The 16,285-nt window shown below is 41.1% G+C and overlaps 2 protein-coding genes across 11 annotated transcripts in view; both read right to left on the reverse strand.

The window, feature by feature from the left end:
- grb10b (growth factor receptor-bound protein 10b) overlaps nucleotides 1–3,883 on the reverse strand; it is a 75,170-nt gene extending 71,287 nt beyond the window's left edge. For all 3 annotated transcript variants that reach the window (XM_085291075.1, XM_085291076.1, XM_085291074.1), the window contains exon 1: nucleotides 3,632–3,883. The gene's annotated coding sequence lies outside the window, so the exon portion shown is untranslated. The remainder of the gene's footprint in view (nucleotides 1–3,631) is intronic.
- A 3,949-nt stretch (nucleotides 3,884–7,832) lies between these two features.
- The window catches only part of cobl (cordon-bleu WH2 repeat protein), a 75,206-nt gene continuing 66,753 nt past the window's right edge, over nucleotides 7,833–16,285 (reverse strand). For all 8 annotated transcript variants that reach the window (XM_085291079.1, XM_085291084.1, XM_085291082.1 and 5 more), the window contains 8 exons: nucleotides 15,232–15,544; nucleotides 14,043–14,161; nucleotides 13,589–13,780; nucleotides 11,928–13,498; nucleotides 11,656–11,841; nucleotides 11,416–11,532; nucleotides 10,116–10,418; nucleotides 7,833–9,628 (listed from right to left, as the gene is read on the reverse strand). In XM_085291079.1, coding sequence (XP_085147205.1) covers nucleotides 9,545–9,628; nucleotides 10,116–10,418; nucleotides 11,416–11,532; nucleotides 11,656–11,841; nucleotides 11,928–13,498; nucleotides 13,589–13,780; nucleotides 14,043–14,161; nucleotides 15,232–15,544 — 2,885 coding nt within the window. In that variant the 3' untranslated portion in view covers nucleotides 7,833–9,544. The remainder of the gene's footprint in view (nucleotides 9,629–10,115; nucleotides 10,419–11,415; nucleotides 11,533–11,655; nucleotides 11,842–11,927; nucleotides 13,499–13,588; nucleotides 13,781–14,042; nucleotides 14,162–15,231; nucleotides 15,545–16,285) is intronic.

Below are 16,285 nucleotides of genomic sequence, written 5' to 3' on the forward strand. Positions count from 1 at the left end.
TTTAAGTTATCTAAGTGACTCATATATATTTAACCTGAGTAGCGAAAGACGGCGGTGGGTTTGAAAACAATTTGCAGGGAGTCTGGTGTTCTCACGGCGCTAGTGAGCCTAGCCCCTGGCTCGCTAACGAGCTAGTGGGTAACAGATGTCTCCGAAAACGTCGGAGCGCTTTTGAAAATATGTGGTGTCCTGATAAACTGAGCAGATATTTGAGGTTTACACAGCTACATTCTCGCCTGAAAATATGTTAAACGTTTATTTTGTGACCAGAAAGAATAATAAGAGTAACATTAAAACTAACTAGCTGCCGCCATTGTTGGAAACTGCGCTGGGCCGCGCTATGAATTCTGGGACACAGCTGCTTCTTCTTCTTCGGGGTTTAACGGTAGCTGACATCCTTGTACATGCTGTGCTGCCATCTTCTGTTTCAGTCCGTTATTACACTCTTAAATCCTGCCACTTATTCCTGCGTCTTTTGTGATCGTACAAAGTTTCAAACGACGCGTCGACTATTAAATCAGTCGTCGACGATTTTGATAGTTGACGTAATCGTGACTAGTCGACAAATCGTGGCAGCCCTAATAAGCACCATCTGAAAATCATGTCTTTAAGCAAAGACCTGACACAGAACCTAAGAGATGCATCTGATGCTTCAGTTGATACATCGGCTATTCACTAAAGCCTCATTAGAAATGGTTTCAGTAGATGGGTTGCTGTCAAAAAGCTATTCTTACAGAAGGGAAACAGGGGGAATAGGCTAAGATTTAAAAGCATAGCAAGACAGAGGAAAAAGAAAAGGAAATCCCCACAAAGCAGCACCACCAGTCATGGATTGGCCTCATTCAAGCTGTAATGATGATGAATACAGGTTGCCAAACATCAACTTTCAAGTTCATGAGAATTGTATTAACTGTTTTTGCCTTATATAATGCATTTCTGTGTATATTTGCACATGTTTCAATAAATCACCCATTTCCCTACCAAATATAAATGAGGGTTGGCTCAGGGCTTTTGCACGGTACAGTACAGCTTGACTACAATAAGTAGACATACCATCATAATACAGTTGTGAACATCATAACCTGGAATGTGGCTTATGTTTTTGTTTGGTCCTGCTGTTGATTGGCTCTCTGGTGGCAGGAACGAGGATCCTTTAAGTTGCAAGAGTTTGTAATAATGATTCTGTTTAAGAAGCACTTCCCAATTTCATGTGCACCAACTGGCAACTTAAGTAAGATATCAGGAGTTGGCAGCACTGCCCTCTACCTGTATTTGTTCTGAGATGGTATATTAAGTAAGTATTAAGTATGCTGTGACAAAACAAATTTCCCACGTGTGGGACTAATAAAGGTTATCTTATCTTATCTTAATTTGAAGACATGCTACCAAATTTAAATGCTGTGGATTTGGAATCTCTTTTTTAATATCAGAACCAGGGTTGAAAACAAACAAAAAAATATATATATCAGACAAGTTCATTGGTTATTGATCGTCGGGTGTTTTATGTTTAATTTTGTGCTGTTTTTATGTGTGCCTTTTCCTTGTTTCTATTAACAGTCCAGTTCCTTGAGAATCAACTTAGCAAATAACTAAATGCAATTAGGAAGTCTTGCTTTTCTGAGTTAATGAGCTATCCCAGAGCTCATTCTAGGGAAGCCAGCCTCATATTGCTGGTTTTTCCCCACCAGCAACAACACACCTGACAGGTTCTGCTCCATATGTTATCACCACCTGTCTGTAAATGGAATGGCTGCAAAAGTGTCCTTCATCTGATTGCCTCATTTAGGTCAATCAGTCTGTGAAGCACAAACACCTTGGTGAATAGATCAACAACTGGATTAGTGGGCTGACAGCAGCCTTTTTTGGAAGGATTTAACTTAATGTTGTAGTTGTATTCAAAATAACTAGATATAATTCCTACTTTAATGCTGACCAATTTTATACAATAATAGTTAAATAAGAGGAGGCTGAAAGAAAACTGAAGATCATCAGATAAGTTTGAGTTTAGAGAAAAGCAAATAGTCCATATTTTGACGAGACAGAAGTACTTTAATAAAAAAAAAGGAAAAAAAAGTGGTAGTAGTCAGTCATGCATCAGCCTCCAAGCGCCCCTCTCTGGTCCCACCCCACATTCCCAGAGAGAACACTGATCTGTATTCAAAACACACAGGCCAACATCAATAGTCTCTAGAATCATAAATTTGGGCGGTTATGTAACTTTCTGCAGAGACCACATGCAGCCAATAAAGAAATTGATTGGACGAATGCCCAAATGACAAGGCAGATTAGAGGACCTAAGAAGAGTTGCTTTGTCAGGACCTTTCCACATAAAGTTAGATAATGATCAGGCTCTCTCATTTACTAATCCTTTCACTGCTAAAATTGTGATCACCAAACATGTTTCTCAAAGTATTGTATAACAGACAAAATATTGGGCTGTTGACTTAATATGTGCTCCAACGGCCTTTAAGACAGCGTGCAATACAGACTGAAGTGTTCAACAGACAGGCTCCCCTTGTGCATTCAAAGTATTTGGGGTAAAGCTCAAAGACGGGGTGCCTAAAGATTTTCACACTAAGCAGCCTCTATAATGGAGCCTGGATTGAAGCTTACACCCTCTGAGAGCATTATTGATTCTTCTTCCAACTAAAGTGACACCTGTTACAACCCATTAAAAACAAAATACTTCTCTCACTTTATCCTGGACCACCTGGAACCCACTCAAGGACCCATTTGGGGTCCCAGGAGCCCACTTTGAGAACCTCTGCAATGGGGCAACAAGAGTATCCCTGGAACAACTTCCTTTACCCCTCTCCCTCCCCTCTCCCGGAGTAAATGCTGCAAAAGGGATAAAGAGATAAGGCGAGAGTGGTGAAACTCTTGGGAAGGGTGTAAAGGAGAAGAGGAGGAGGGGGAGGTGGACACGGGGAGCTGGAGTCCTACTGGATACAAAGAAGGCTAAAGGGCCACTGCAGACTGCTGTCAAAGTACTACAAACAAGGCAGGCTCCTGGAATTCCAAACTGGAATAAGATAAGATAGAACTTTATTAATCCCTCGGGTGGGTTCCTCTGGGAAATTCGACTTCCAAAAAGCACAGCAACGACCGAAGTTACAGTTACAGAATTGTTTTTTATATATATATATATATATATATATATATATATATAATACACACACACACACACACACACACACATATATATATAAATACAGAGACAAATATAAATAAAATATACAAAGGGGATAAATAGAATAAATAGGAATAAAAAATAAATGCCAAGAAACGCAGAGAAAGGTTTGGGAAATGCACGAGATTCACTGCACGAGATTCACGCACGGCTTCTCGACGTGCCTGTTCGCCTCAGGACAGGCCAGCCTGGGGCATCTTCAGCGGAAGCTTTCCACTTGTAGGTTTACAACATGGTCAGTTCAAGTGACTGCCGAAGAGCGGCGCAATGAATAAACTTTCCAAAGTTCAATGACACACCGTTGTCAAAGAGGGAGGCAGGTCCCGCACATGTCCCGAACATTCATAATGGCTTGTGTCATCGTTAAACTTTTACTACACGTCCACAATGAGCACTCTTCTGACACGCACGAGAAGCATGCTCTCGGAAACATGCACCCACCTTACAGCGAAAGCACCTCGGGCAGGCTGCGACCCTCACACGCGGACGGACACGGAGAGCCGGGGCAGGCTGGAGATGAAGGGACTGACGACAGCGTTGGATCAGGACACGCTGGTGAGCATTCCGGAGTGAACCGCTAGAGACAGAGGAGGAGAGGAGAACGCAAAAACAGTGACTGTAAAGACTGCAGGGCACTCGTCATCTCATGCGGCTAGGGGAGGACTCTCTCTCTCTAACACACGCGCACGCTTACAAACACACCCTCGCAAACGACGCCTCCCATTTATATTAGACCACGCCCACTAGAGAGACCCGATTAATGCGGCGTTCAGGTCTAAGTGGGGGAGGGCGTGTTCAGAGGGTTCCCGTGGTTTCTGGAGATGTATGTTACACTAGAACTTGGCGTTCAGTTCTTGCTGTCAGGGAGCACACGGAGGGGATTATAGAGCCGGAAATGCTATGTGCGGACATAACGTCATGCTGTCGGGGTAGCTCGTTTTCTTGTGTTTGGGGACTCTAACGTTTGTGCCCTTTAATGAATGAAAATAAAAGACAAAAACAGAGTTTCTGTAATTCCAACGAGCCTGAAAGTCAATATTTAACATGAGCACCTTTATTCTTTAAGCAAACCTGAACTATCTCTCTTTTTCCTATAATTTCTTTAAGTAGCATTCATGAATAGTTGTATGGGCTTCTTGAAGGATATTCAAAGCTCTTCTTTGGATGTTGGCTGCCTTTTGGTCTGGTCTCCATGAAGATGATTCCACATGATATATTGAGATCTGGGTGCTGGGGAGGCCAATCCATGACAAGAACTTTTAGTCCAGTTCTTGTGTGATTTGGCATACCTCAGCCTTTTCTCTCTGCTTCTTGACAGACACCCTTCTGCTGAGACCAGTACCGATAAGGCGTCAGTGAAGAGTAAATGGATCACCTGTAGGGCCTGTGTCAGATCTTTGCTTAAGCTTTTTGTTTTGTTTTGTTTGTTTGTTTTTTTTTAAAAAGGACATGATTTTCAGATACTGTTCATCTGCTGTAGATAATTTTTTTGGCCGCTTGTGCTTTTGTCCTCCACTTGCAGAACACACTGCACACCATGCTGTGATATACCAATTTTTCTGCTAATAGCTAGAATCACCTTGTTGGTGCCTGTCAAACTGTGCTATATTTAGCATTTTCTGTAGATTCAATTAAAGAAATATGAAGAAATACCTAAAGATAAAGTTCAAAATTGATTATGTGCTAAGTTGTCTTATATATAGATACAACACTGGTTCGTTCCTTGGATTAAGTGCCTTTTTATGCTTTAATGATTCCTCGGTTAGTTTTAAGTGGCTTGACCAAAAAAGAATCCTTTGAAAAAGATCAGTTGAGTTAAAAAGCAGTCAATGTCCAAAGAAAAACTGTCAAAGACCCTTAGAAAGGGGCTGCAGCTGCAGTAATGCAGACGCTGCACCGGTCCGTCGTGGTGAAGAGGGAGCTGAGTGTAAAAGCGAAGCTCTCAATTTACCGGTTGATCTACGTCCCTACCCTCACCTATGGCCACGAGCTGTGGGTAGTGACCGAAAGAACGAGATCACGGATACAAGCGGCAGAAATAAGCTTCCTCCGAAGGGTGGCTGGCCTCTCCCTTAGAGATAGGGTGAGAAGTTCGGCCATCCGGGAGGGGCTCAGAGTAGAGCCGCTGCTGCTCCACATTGAAAGGAGCCAGCTGAGGTGGTTCGGGAATCTGACAAGGATGCCCCCTGGGCGCCTCCTGGGTGAGGTGTTCCAGGCATGTCCCACTGGGAGGAGGCCCCGGGGCAGTCCCAGGACACGCTGGAGAGATTATATCTCTCGGCTGGCCTGGGAACGCCTTGGTGTTCCCGTGGATAAGCTGGAGGAGGTGGCTGGGGAGAGGGAGGTCTGGGCCTCTTTGCTTAGGCTGCTGCCCCTGCGACCCGGCCTCGGATAAAGCGGATGAAGATGGATGGATCGATGGATGGATGGACCCTTAGAAAGCTGAAACTGAAGCCTGGGCTATTGCTCTAAATCCCTTAAAAATACAAGAATACAAGTCTAGCTTTTTAGAAGCAAAACATAAAGAAATGAAATAAAAGAAGCAGTACAGCATGTCAGTGTTAGGCCTACAGATTAAAGTCTAAAATTACTTGTCAGGACTGAAATAGTGAACCATGGTGGCTGCATGTAAAGAGTGCTATTAAAGTGATACACCTGCAGCCTAAAGCTAAGGACTCCGCTTTTAATTAGAGCCGTGCTCTGACAAGCACAATCTGAAACAAAAACACCAGTAGCTGGAAGGTATGTAAATTGCACAACTGAGGGTCAGATCTCATTCTAAGTTATCTCTCAGCACTGGTGTGTTTTCACCCCTCTGAGTTTCCCCATATTGCATAAGAGCTTCTCATGTTTATGTTATTGAAAGCAACGTCAGTGTTGCAAACGTAGCTTGTGTGTTTTTGTAATGTAGGCTGTTAACTACTTTAAAACATACACCCACTTTTTAGGCAGACTGTAATGCATCAAAGAGAACAACTTGAAACGAGTGCCCCACCCCTTCTGTCTCCACCAGGAATTAACCAGTGTTCAGTTCATTTTTATGCATACATAAAGCTTGAATAGCTTCATAAGTGATGGGAAAACCCCATAAGAGTCTGAACTGCAAGAACTCGTCAGTCCTGAGCTGTTTGCATATGCCAGGACTTAAAGAATAGACACTGTGAAGCCACCCAGTCACACACACTTACACACGCTGACATACAAGCATGCAACAAAGCATTCGCTTTATGTCTGTCATTTGAGAAAAAAGTAAACACACAGTGTGCTGATTTTATGTCATCAGACATTCAGCTTCACACAGGCCTTTTGTTTAAATGATTGATCAGATACATAGTAGACTAGCCAACACTGGAAAACAAAAAGAGCGCAACCCCTGCTGATAGTCAGCGTGTCCATCACTCATAAGTCGCCGAGTCGAAACTAACAAAGCTGGGTAATATACACCCAGGCAATTAGTGAAGCGTTTATTAAAGTTTCTTACATGATTATGGATGGGCCACTATGGAGGGACATAAGGCCATGGTTAGTACTTATTAGCTATTTATTTTATTATTTTAAACTTATTGTGCTGTCTTTGATCCCTTTTCCATTAGTGAACATGGAGGCTGTCAGAAATCTAACCCTTAACAGGCTCAGGCCTACATGTTACCATTAATATGTAATGGTTAACAAACACAAACCCAGCAATGAGGAATAAAATCAAGAACCAGAGTCAAACCTGAATGACTATATTTTTGTTCGATTATGTGGCGTAACCTTCTGGTAATTCTTGATTTGGAGGTTGTTTACGTTGGTAGGCTGGTTAAAATGGTTTGGAACGGCAACAAAGGCACAAGCCCGAATACACGTACATGCTCAGAACAAAAATATCACCCGCAGTAACCCACCCACTGACACACAGACATCCACCCACTCAAACACACCCTTTCACATATTTGTAAGGAGGATTAGAATGGTTGTAGAGCGAGCATGAATGCGAACCCACTAAAGAGTCTGTGGTCCCAGCAGGAATTTACTGCTCTCTCTCTTGGCCAAGCTCACCCTTCTGCACTCTGATATTTTTTTCTCCGCCGTGAAAGTTTCAATTAACCTGTCTGTCTGGGAACACCTTGAGAGAAGGCATTTAAAAAGCCTCAGTGTTCAAATTCTGCTAGCTTTTACACGACACTTGTGGCGAACCAGGATGTGCGTGCACAAAATATGCATTTCTAGTTCAATTTGGAATAAAATCTGGATGTTTGCATCATTCATTTGCATCTGAGGGGTGGGGGGAGTGAAGCGGCACAAAGTCTAATGTTTCAGGATTCAGGAATACAGGAAAGGTTCAAGTTCTTTGAGAGTAATTTTGTGTGACCACATAGTGATGAGTCACGGCCATGAGCTGCTGCCCGGAATAGTAGCTCATCTGTGGCGTGGCAGAGAGGTTACAATATGTTTCATAAGGACTGCAGGATAGCCACAGTCTTCCAGCGAACCACAGTGCTGGGAATGGCACAGACACATCGGGAGGTGGGGTGGGATGCTTTCCAGGGCAAGGTTCATGCTGCCATCTGCTAAACCTAACATCTGTCTAATTGCTATTTGAGAGGTGGGGCACATATTTTCATTTATATAATCAAAACAAAAGACAGTAGCAGGTAAATTTTTGCTTGATTACAAAATGTATTTATTGAATCAAAAAAAAAGGTAAACAAAATTAACCTTCTCCATAAAACAATGTGCACTTTAAACATAAAAAGCAATAGCTTATAAAAACGTTCACTCAGTAAGTGGAATAAAGCAAATCTATCGCAATGATTTACAAGATATACACTTCGGTAGGCTTTTATTTTGTAGCTCCCTCCCAAAATTAAGTTAAAGTTTACCTCTGAAGTTATAGAATTTTGCATCATGCATGAAGTAAACACAAATTAAAGTTAGTGTCTATAAAACTAGTTAACCCCCTTTACTCAAAGACTCGAAATACACAGCAGCAAACATTTTACCTGAATATGGAGCGTAAGCTTTTCTTCATTCTAACGATGATCCAGCATGGACTTTAATCGTATCTAATACAAACTATTTAATGGCTCTCACTCATAGCTATGACCCACTAAACCTCCCCTACATAGCAGAAAGAAATGCAATAATGCTTAAATTATGACATAAGCTTTACTAAAGCTGGTTTTAGATTATCTTATCGATTTAATACACTAATCTCTTTGCTTTTTGTGAAACCGTTCTTATGGTTTTTAATGAAAATGCTTCAAAATGTTGAAATGTCAAAAAAAAAAAAAAAACTATTTCAGCTACAGTATGTACAGTATGTATTTATAGCAAATGTTAAGGCTATGCTTATCATGTTTTCCACCGTGAGTCAGAAATATCACAACATAGCATCTACAGATTTTTAACAGCAGCACAAATGAAGGTTAGAAGCTTAAACAGGAGCACAGTGCACTAACAGGCACCAGCCAGTTGTTACAATATGACTCCTTAGAGTCTGAACTGTGGAAGTTGGCATTACGGACGAGATCTCTATAAAATAATACACTTAAAGCACTGCTCACGGACCTACTGTTTTCTTAAATATACAAAAAAAATTGTTTTAAATAATGTTAATTGTTACAATAAAATAGGAAGTAGTCCAGAATCTGATCAAACTTATTGCACCTCACATCGATTTTTTTTAAACAAACAATATGTGCATAACACTGACTTAGCATTAGGCATATAAGGCATTTGAAACCTACAGTGGTAAAGGCAAATGGAAATGATCACAACACAAAATGATATGAAAGTCTCATATACTATTACATTTTGCTTTCATTGGCACAGATTTATGTCAATGCTCTAGTTGCGCCTTGTGAATTCAAGGGTGGATGGCAGCGGATGTATTTACGAACAGCAATATGTTACAAAGGTGGAAAGGAACATTTCCCAGCAAGCTACTGTTTGTCAAAGCGGAACATAAACTGCAAACCTTTCACCTATCGCACCCTTTGTTAGACAGATTTTGCAGGTGTTTGGCTACTAACACAGTGAGGTTCTTCTTGCTAGAAGAAATGTTTAAATCCTTCCTCATTCATAAGTAATTACATCCCCGCTTTGCTGTTCCTTTTAGAACTACACCAATGTACGAATGAGGCCCAATATTAGTAGTAAGAGGTGTGAATCTTATTCTGAATTATTTATTTTTACTTGATTTTTCACAATTTCTGCAGTGCAAAAAAATATATCAGACAGCATTCACTGAAAATGCAACTCAAACTGTTTTTCCCCAAACACCTGCTGTAAAAGCACTATGGCAAAACACAGAAACTAAGACTACACTTAATCTATTATTTCTTGTTGTGGTGATGCCGGCTCCCCCTCTTACTGCTCAGGGATTGTTGAGGAGCTCGCTTGGATCGTTCCCAGTTTGCCGTTCACTTGAACCGTCTTCTTGGGAACTGCGACCTAGTTGAAAGAAATTGAACATGTCATTTTATTTCTCCACTGTGATAATGACAGGAGCAACAGTTTGAGGCAACACAACAACATGTGATCGGGAGTTCTTTGATTTTTCGCCCTCTTGATGCTATTCAGTCGCTACCATTGTTCCTTTCTGGTATAAACAGGGCAAAAATAACAATTCAAAAGTTTCAGAAGTCTTATTTTTCCATAGCTGCTGACCTAAAATTGAACTTTATCCCCTCGAAAATACTCATGGAGCAGTACAGTATGGCTGTCAGATTTATCTTTGTACGTGTTACAATCTGCAACTCATTTCCAGTTTCCTGGCTACTAGACCGCAGGAGATCTTTGTAGTGCCGGTGATGTCTTCCAGCAAGGGAAGCTGTGTGAAACCAGACCAAAGATGTTTTTCACGAAACTGCTGCTAATATAAAGCAAACAAAGGTTGTTCATAGTTGTAAACTTCTCTATATATTTTTAATAGTTTTACCTTTTTGAGCCTCTCAGCCGCAGATCCAGAGCGGATCGCCTCCAGCATAGCCTCCCTGGCTAGAGCAGGGTTCCTGGGGGCGTTCGCATTCGAATGTGGCACAGAGCTAGTTTTACCCTGGGGCAAGACAGGGGCAGGAGGTGGCGGTGCAATCATCGGTGGTGGTGGAGGTGGTGGGTGCGTAAAGAGAGGAGAGGTGCAGGTCAAATTCTCGGGGGAAGAGGGAGAGCTTGGACTGCTTCTCTCTTCTTCAGATGCCAACTTTCTGAATTTCTCAAGCTCATGGGCAGCTACAGATTTGACCTGTCACACAGAGCGGTGAGACAATGGTAACTGTAGACATGTAACCATATGGAAGGACAGCTGCTCCCATATGAGTCTCTGACACACACTCCTGATACACCTGATGCATAGCTAGAAAGACAAACAAAGCCTTTTCTATTTTCTTGTTAGAGACATTCAAATTTATATGAGCACTCATTACTTATTTTATAACTCCATTTAATATACATATTCAGTCTGTTTACCCTCCTTTTCAAAGAAGTACAACAGTTTTGTTTTCCGACTAAGTCATACAGCATTCCAGAGATTCCAGATCTGGCAGGGAACCTCCAGAATAGAGCCACAGATGTTTCAGCAGCAGTAGCACATTTTCTGCCTCTTTCATTCCACTCTGGTACGCAAATGTGAGCAAACCACAGAACGCTTTCCAAAAGGGTGGATGAAAATAGACACATGTGCTAGCATAAGCTGCATTGCAGTGTAAGCTGCTAATGAACTAATAACACGAGACAAAGTGTTTAGCATTTACATTCTAATTTAAGCTCTTCTTGACTGTAAATGTAACGGGTACACATGCTCGTACTGTGCAAAACCATATGCGTACAACATAAAATGATATTATCAGCTTTGCTATGTATTACATTTGGCATAGCAACATGCTCACAACAACAGTTCAAACATGCTGATGTTTATTAAGTACATACAGGATATTTGACCTGCAAATGGCACTCAGAAATCACAGGGTATAGATAATATTAGGAGTTATGCTCTGCGGATATTAAATAACTGTATACTGGATACATTTTAATCTGCATCCAAATGGTGAGAAGCATTGTAACTACATGCTAAAAAGAACAGCATTTTATATATTTATAAGGAAGTGTTTTTTTATACATGCATAAATGTTAAAATAATAACTCATACTTGTATGTTTTAGATCACATCCCTCTTACTTCCACCCTGGATATCAGCATATAGAGATCAATGATACTTCTTAGCTGTTAGGATAATATTTTACCTTCTTCAGCCTGCCGGTGTTATTCTGGGCTCTAATGGCAGCCAAAAGAGCAGACCTCTCATTCTCCTCTTCAACATAAGGCCCTTTCTTTAAGGAGCTGGGGCCAGAAGTTGATATCTAACAAGGCAATAAAAAAGGAGAAAATCAGCCAACATTATTACCTAGCTTGTTTAGATGAACATATGAAACCAGATAGATGGGCAAAACGCTATCCTACAAATCATTTTATCTTGAGCTCACTTTCTTCAGCCTGTCTTTGCCTCCACCTGTCTGGATTGCCTCCATCAGACTGCTGTGCAGAGACGTCTCTTTCTCAACAGATTTATGGATCACTGGTCTGAACTTTTTAATTGGCCCAAACACCGTCACACTGCTGTCTGACACTGTTTCAGGCAGTTGAGATTTTGAAGCTGTCTCCTCTGAGTTCTGTGAATTATAAAAACAATTATTTATAGTATATTTTCAAGATTCGTATGTTGTAATATTAACAGTATAATCCAGGTTTTACTTACGTTTGTCTGTCCTTGAGATATGGTCTTTGGGGCTGTTGGTGGTTTGATATATGAGTTTAGGGCATAGCTTTTTGCTGGGCTCGGACCTCCAAGCTGATGTTTGACATTATCTTGGTCATTGGCAGTTACTTTTATGTTGGTGGATCCACTCAACTCAGCGTGATTATTCTTGGCTGGTTTGGTTTCCAACATATCAGAACTTCTTTTGGTGGCTACAACACCATTTTCAAATCCACCCCTGTTTGCTTCTCTAAAATCTTTCTGTTGATCTGACATATACTCTGGGTAGCTTGTAGATCTTTGAGGACCAGGATACCTGACTGCAGAATTAGAGCTATTCTCCTTATTCTCTAACAAAGACGACAGGGAAGATTGTCGCGGATTAACTTGCATCGATCGACCTGATTTCTGGAGGTCAGTAGTCGGTGTCTTCAGGGAAGCAGAGCATTCAGGGCTGTTAGGGACATAGCTGGGTTTCGCTAAGGTCTTTGGGGGGTGTTTAGCGATGGCAGACGCTACATATTGGCTTGAGGTTCGCCTGGGCGGTCTGAGGAAGGACAAGTCTGGAAGTATTGAAGGAGGAATGGTAGGTTTGTCAGCTGGGGGCTGAACATTTTTGGGTACTGAACTTTTGCTCCCCACCTCAACACAGCCTTTGTCTGGAACTTTGACATTCCTTATAGGCTCTTTAGTTTCTTCTTTCACCACCTCTTTAGGTTGGATTCTCTCTGGAGGTTTAGAAACTGTACTCTGTGTTGATTTCAGGTACTCTGTGTTACTGGTCTTCAGTGTAGTTTCTGTGACTGCTGTAGAAGCACTTTTCAGTTTGTTTTTGCTCTCCTCAGCTTTATCTTTGCTGGGGTTCACAGGAGTGTCTTGTCTTTCATTTGAGCTCCAAAAAGCTTTGGCCTTCCCAAGAAGAGGAGAACCCTCATCAGAATTGATCTGTGACTCTGAAGACCTACTGACATTATTCCTGGAGATACCCTCTTTCACCATGTTTCCCTGATCGTCGATCTTAATGGCACCAATGGTAAATCGAACACCTGACTGTTCTTTAGCAGTGTTTATAACAGAGGGCTTGGGAGGGATCACAGTGAAGGTTTTCATACCAAATCGTGATGTGACGTTGCGAGTAATTTTATTATGTGAAGTAGGGAAAACCCTATTCGTCTGTTCATCTTTTTCCATAGATACTGGTTTCTGACTTGCTGGTGGAAAATCCGGTTTCTTCTTCTCAAAAGACTCAGCATTATATCTCACAGGGTCAGGCAGTATCTCAGCGCTCTCCATGTTTTCGTGCACGTCATCATTAGATTTAACAGCCGATATTTGCTTATCTCCTTTCACGCTGTTGCTATTGACGAGATTCATCTCTTTAATTTTTTTCTCCTTTATCTTTTTTTCCTTTCTGTCACACACAGACTTGCTCTCCGCTGGTTTAGTGTACTGCTCAGATTGAGACAAACCCTTAGTATTTGTATGGTTTCTTTTATTATTGACTGCTTCTGTATAAGCATTGTTGTTTTTGTTCTCGGGCTCCATTCTGGACTTGTGACAAAAGCCATGTTCTGTGATAAGATAAGGGAAGAAAAATTGTAGTAAACATAATACAGAAAAGCAAACCATTTTAAATCTGATGCACTGGTTGTTTTTCCTACCTTTGCTGCCAGCTGACTCCTTCCTGGTAAATGACTTCACCTCATGTTCAATAATATTATGATCATAGTCCTCCAGTACTTCATCTATGGCTGTAACTGGCACATCCAAGTCCACTACAGACACTGGAACCTCATTACTGTCACTAGACATGGTATAAGGAGCCTCTTTTGCTGAGACTACATCTTCATGGTCTGCAAAAGAGTGACAGATCCAGGTCTTAATAGGTAATCCACTTAGTGTGGAAAAGTCGCTTCATGTGGAGTATCATGAAGTGTTGTGTTTTATGTTATATAGAACATTTACAGGATTACTTCAGTTGATCCAGCTACAGTAGTGTTATGATGATCAACAGGTTAAACCCTTTAGGAATTGTTTTTCAATTTCAGTGCTGGATGTATACATCTCAGTGAAGACATTTCTATTCAGTGTAGCTTATATTTTTGCCCCTTTTACCTGCAAGGTCTGCTTCAAAATCAGCCAAAGTCTGATGGAGCTCGGCTGCGAGCTTTGGATCATCTTCAAAGTTGTTTTTCAAAATCACTGACTGCGACTGAGGGCTGATGTCTTTGTGCCTGAGAAGGGTACATAAAAAGAAGTCATCATCATGTATATTACATACACATGTAAATATAATCACGTAGAGACCCTTATCGTTTATAAAAAAAAGTCACTACTGAAAAGACTATATAGTAAAACCCATTACTTTAGTGATGCTGTTATATTCAGCACCCTTTGCTTAAGTAATCTGCCTAAGAAATCAAAAGGGTAAAGGCAGTTCAGAAGTAGAGGAAAGAAAAATATGTGTAGACTTTAAGTGTTTAAAGTCACATTTTATTTTCACTGGAGTCTGCTGGCTTTGAAACACGCAGCTGTTAAGATATTAATACCACAGTTCAAACTTCCTGCACTCTCTTCAGTGGTTCAACAGAGAATTCTCATGGGTTAGTGGCATATTAGCCATAACAAATTGCATCAAGAAGGCCAACCCAAATAGAATTTATCTTCTAAGAGACTTGGACGGGTCCTCCTTTCCTCAATAATTCTGAGAAAACTGGGTTATAGTGGTTTCCTGGAATAATGAAGAGCTGGCAACATCAGGCCAGAACCTGGATTCATAAAATTTCTCTGAGTAGGGGCATCAATCCAAGATCCCTGGTCTGGGTAAATGAGCGTATGCTTTTCAAAACAACTTAAAATGTGAAAAGGGATCTGGAGCAGCATTGATTTTTCACAGACCTTTGATTAAGGGCCTAAAACCATAACTATAAAAGCCCAGAATGCAAAGCTGACTCAAATATACTATGGTAGGAACTGCTCTTGATTTTTACTGCTGGCTCAATAACAAATATCAACTTTGTTAAAATCAAGTTGGATAAAACTGTGACAGTTTGTTGTAATAGCAGTTAGGCTAGCTTAAATGGACAGCTCAGTGGATTACAGAAGATGAGCTAATATTGACAATAAGATTAGTAAGTATGGGAAAGAAGTCAGGTCGATAAATGAAGTAAATGCAGATTTCTTAATTAGTCCCACCATCTTGAATATAACTTTAGTCAAATTCTTTATATGCAAATATGAGAAATAATTTTGTTGTGAGTCTCATTTAAACTGCCCAACCCACTTTCTTGGTTCCGTTTTCTACCTGTGTACTGATCCCCAGGTGGCACATCCCTCATCGCTCTCACTGGAACTATCTCGCACTGGCCCCGCCGGTTTCCACCCACTACTTCCATCCAGAGACACGCTCCCATCGGGGGAAGTGGGTTGGGTGTCAGAGGGAGAACTGATCATGCCAGAGTCCTCGCCCTCTGCCATACCTTCAGAGGCAGCGTAACCCTGGTCATGCAGGCTGCTGCCGGCACTGCTGCTGCCCAAAGACAGAGTCTCGGCCAGAGGTGCTTCAGTTTCTGGTTTCTGGTCACTGACTGCAGAGTTCTGAACAGAATGGAGCCAAGCTGGGAGAGAACAGAAAATCTTAGCACTGGGACTGACTGTTATCGCAGTCAAGAAATATTAGATTACAGAACAGTAAGGCCACAAGTGTTTTAATTAGGAAGTGCATTATAGTTTCTCTGATCAACAAAACTTAGAAGATTAATGATGGCTAAAACCTTCTAAGTGAGAGGAATAAAAACAAGAACAAAAAAAAGCACAAGCTACAGAACAGGCATGAAGATCAAGAGACTGTAAACATGGAGGGAAAAAAACCGGGTAAGTATTTAGTTTAGTTTCAAGATTTCATTCTGACATCAAACACACACCCAGACACACCCACACACAGATACACATGCACCCAAGCCAAAAAACATAAGCCAAATATGTTAAAAGCAAGACTGAAGAACCACCACTTGTGGCTTGATAAACCATCTTTAATGATGTGTGGGTAGATTTACTGTATTCAAACTCTGTTGATTAGATTTTCACTGTACAGTTTTAGATTTGAGGGAAACCTAGCATTGCTTATACCCTCTCATTTTTTAGTACACTCATGTTCTGGTCAGTCATGTGGGTTTGGGGAAGTTATTTACTCCATCACTGATCTCACTGAACTCAAGGCCAGAAGAATAAAAATCAATGTACCACTTGTTTGCTTTTTATTAGATCAACGAGCAAGCACAGCGCTGGCTATTTAGCAGTGAACTTTTTTTTTAATGAATTTAACAATGAATGACTCTGTTTGTAATACCAGTTGTCAA

This window comes from Mchenga conophoros, linkage group LG11 (genome assembly GCF_057382185.1).
Source record: "Mchenga conophoros isolate Kocher_MC1m ecotype Shallow Benthic linkage group LG11, M_conophoros_male_GT1.1, whole genome shotgun sequence".
NCBI lineage: Eukaryota > Metazoa > Chordata > Actinopteri > Cichliformes > Cichlidae > Mchenga > Mchenga conophoros.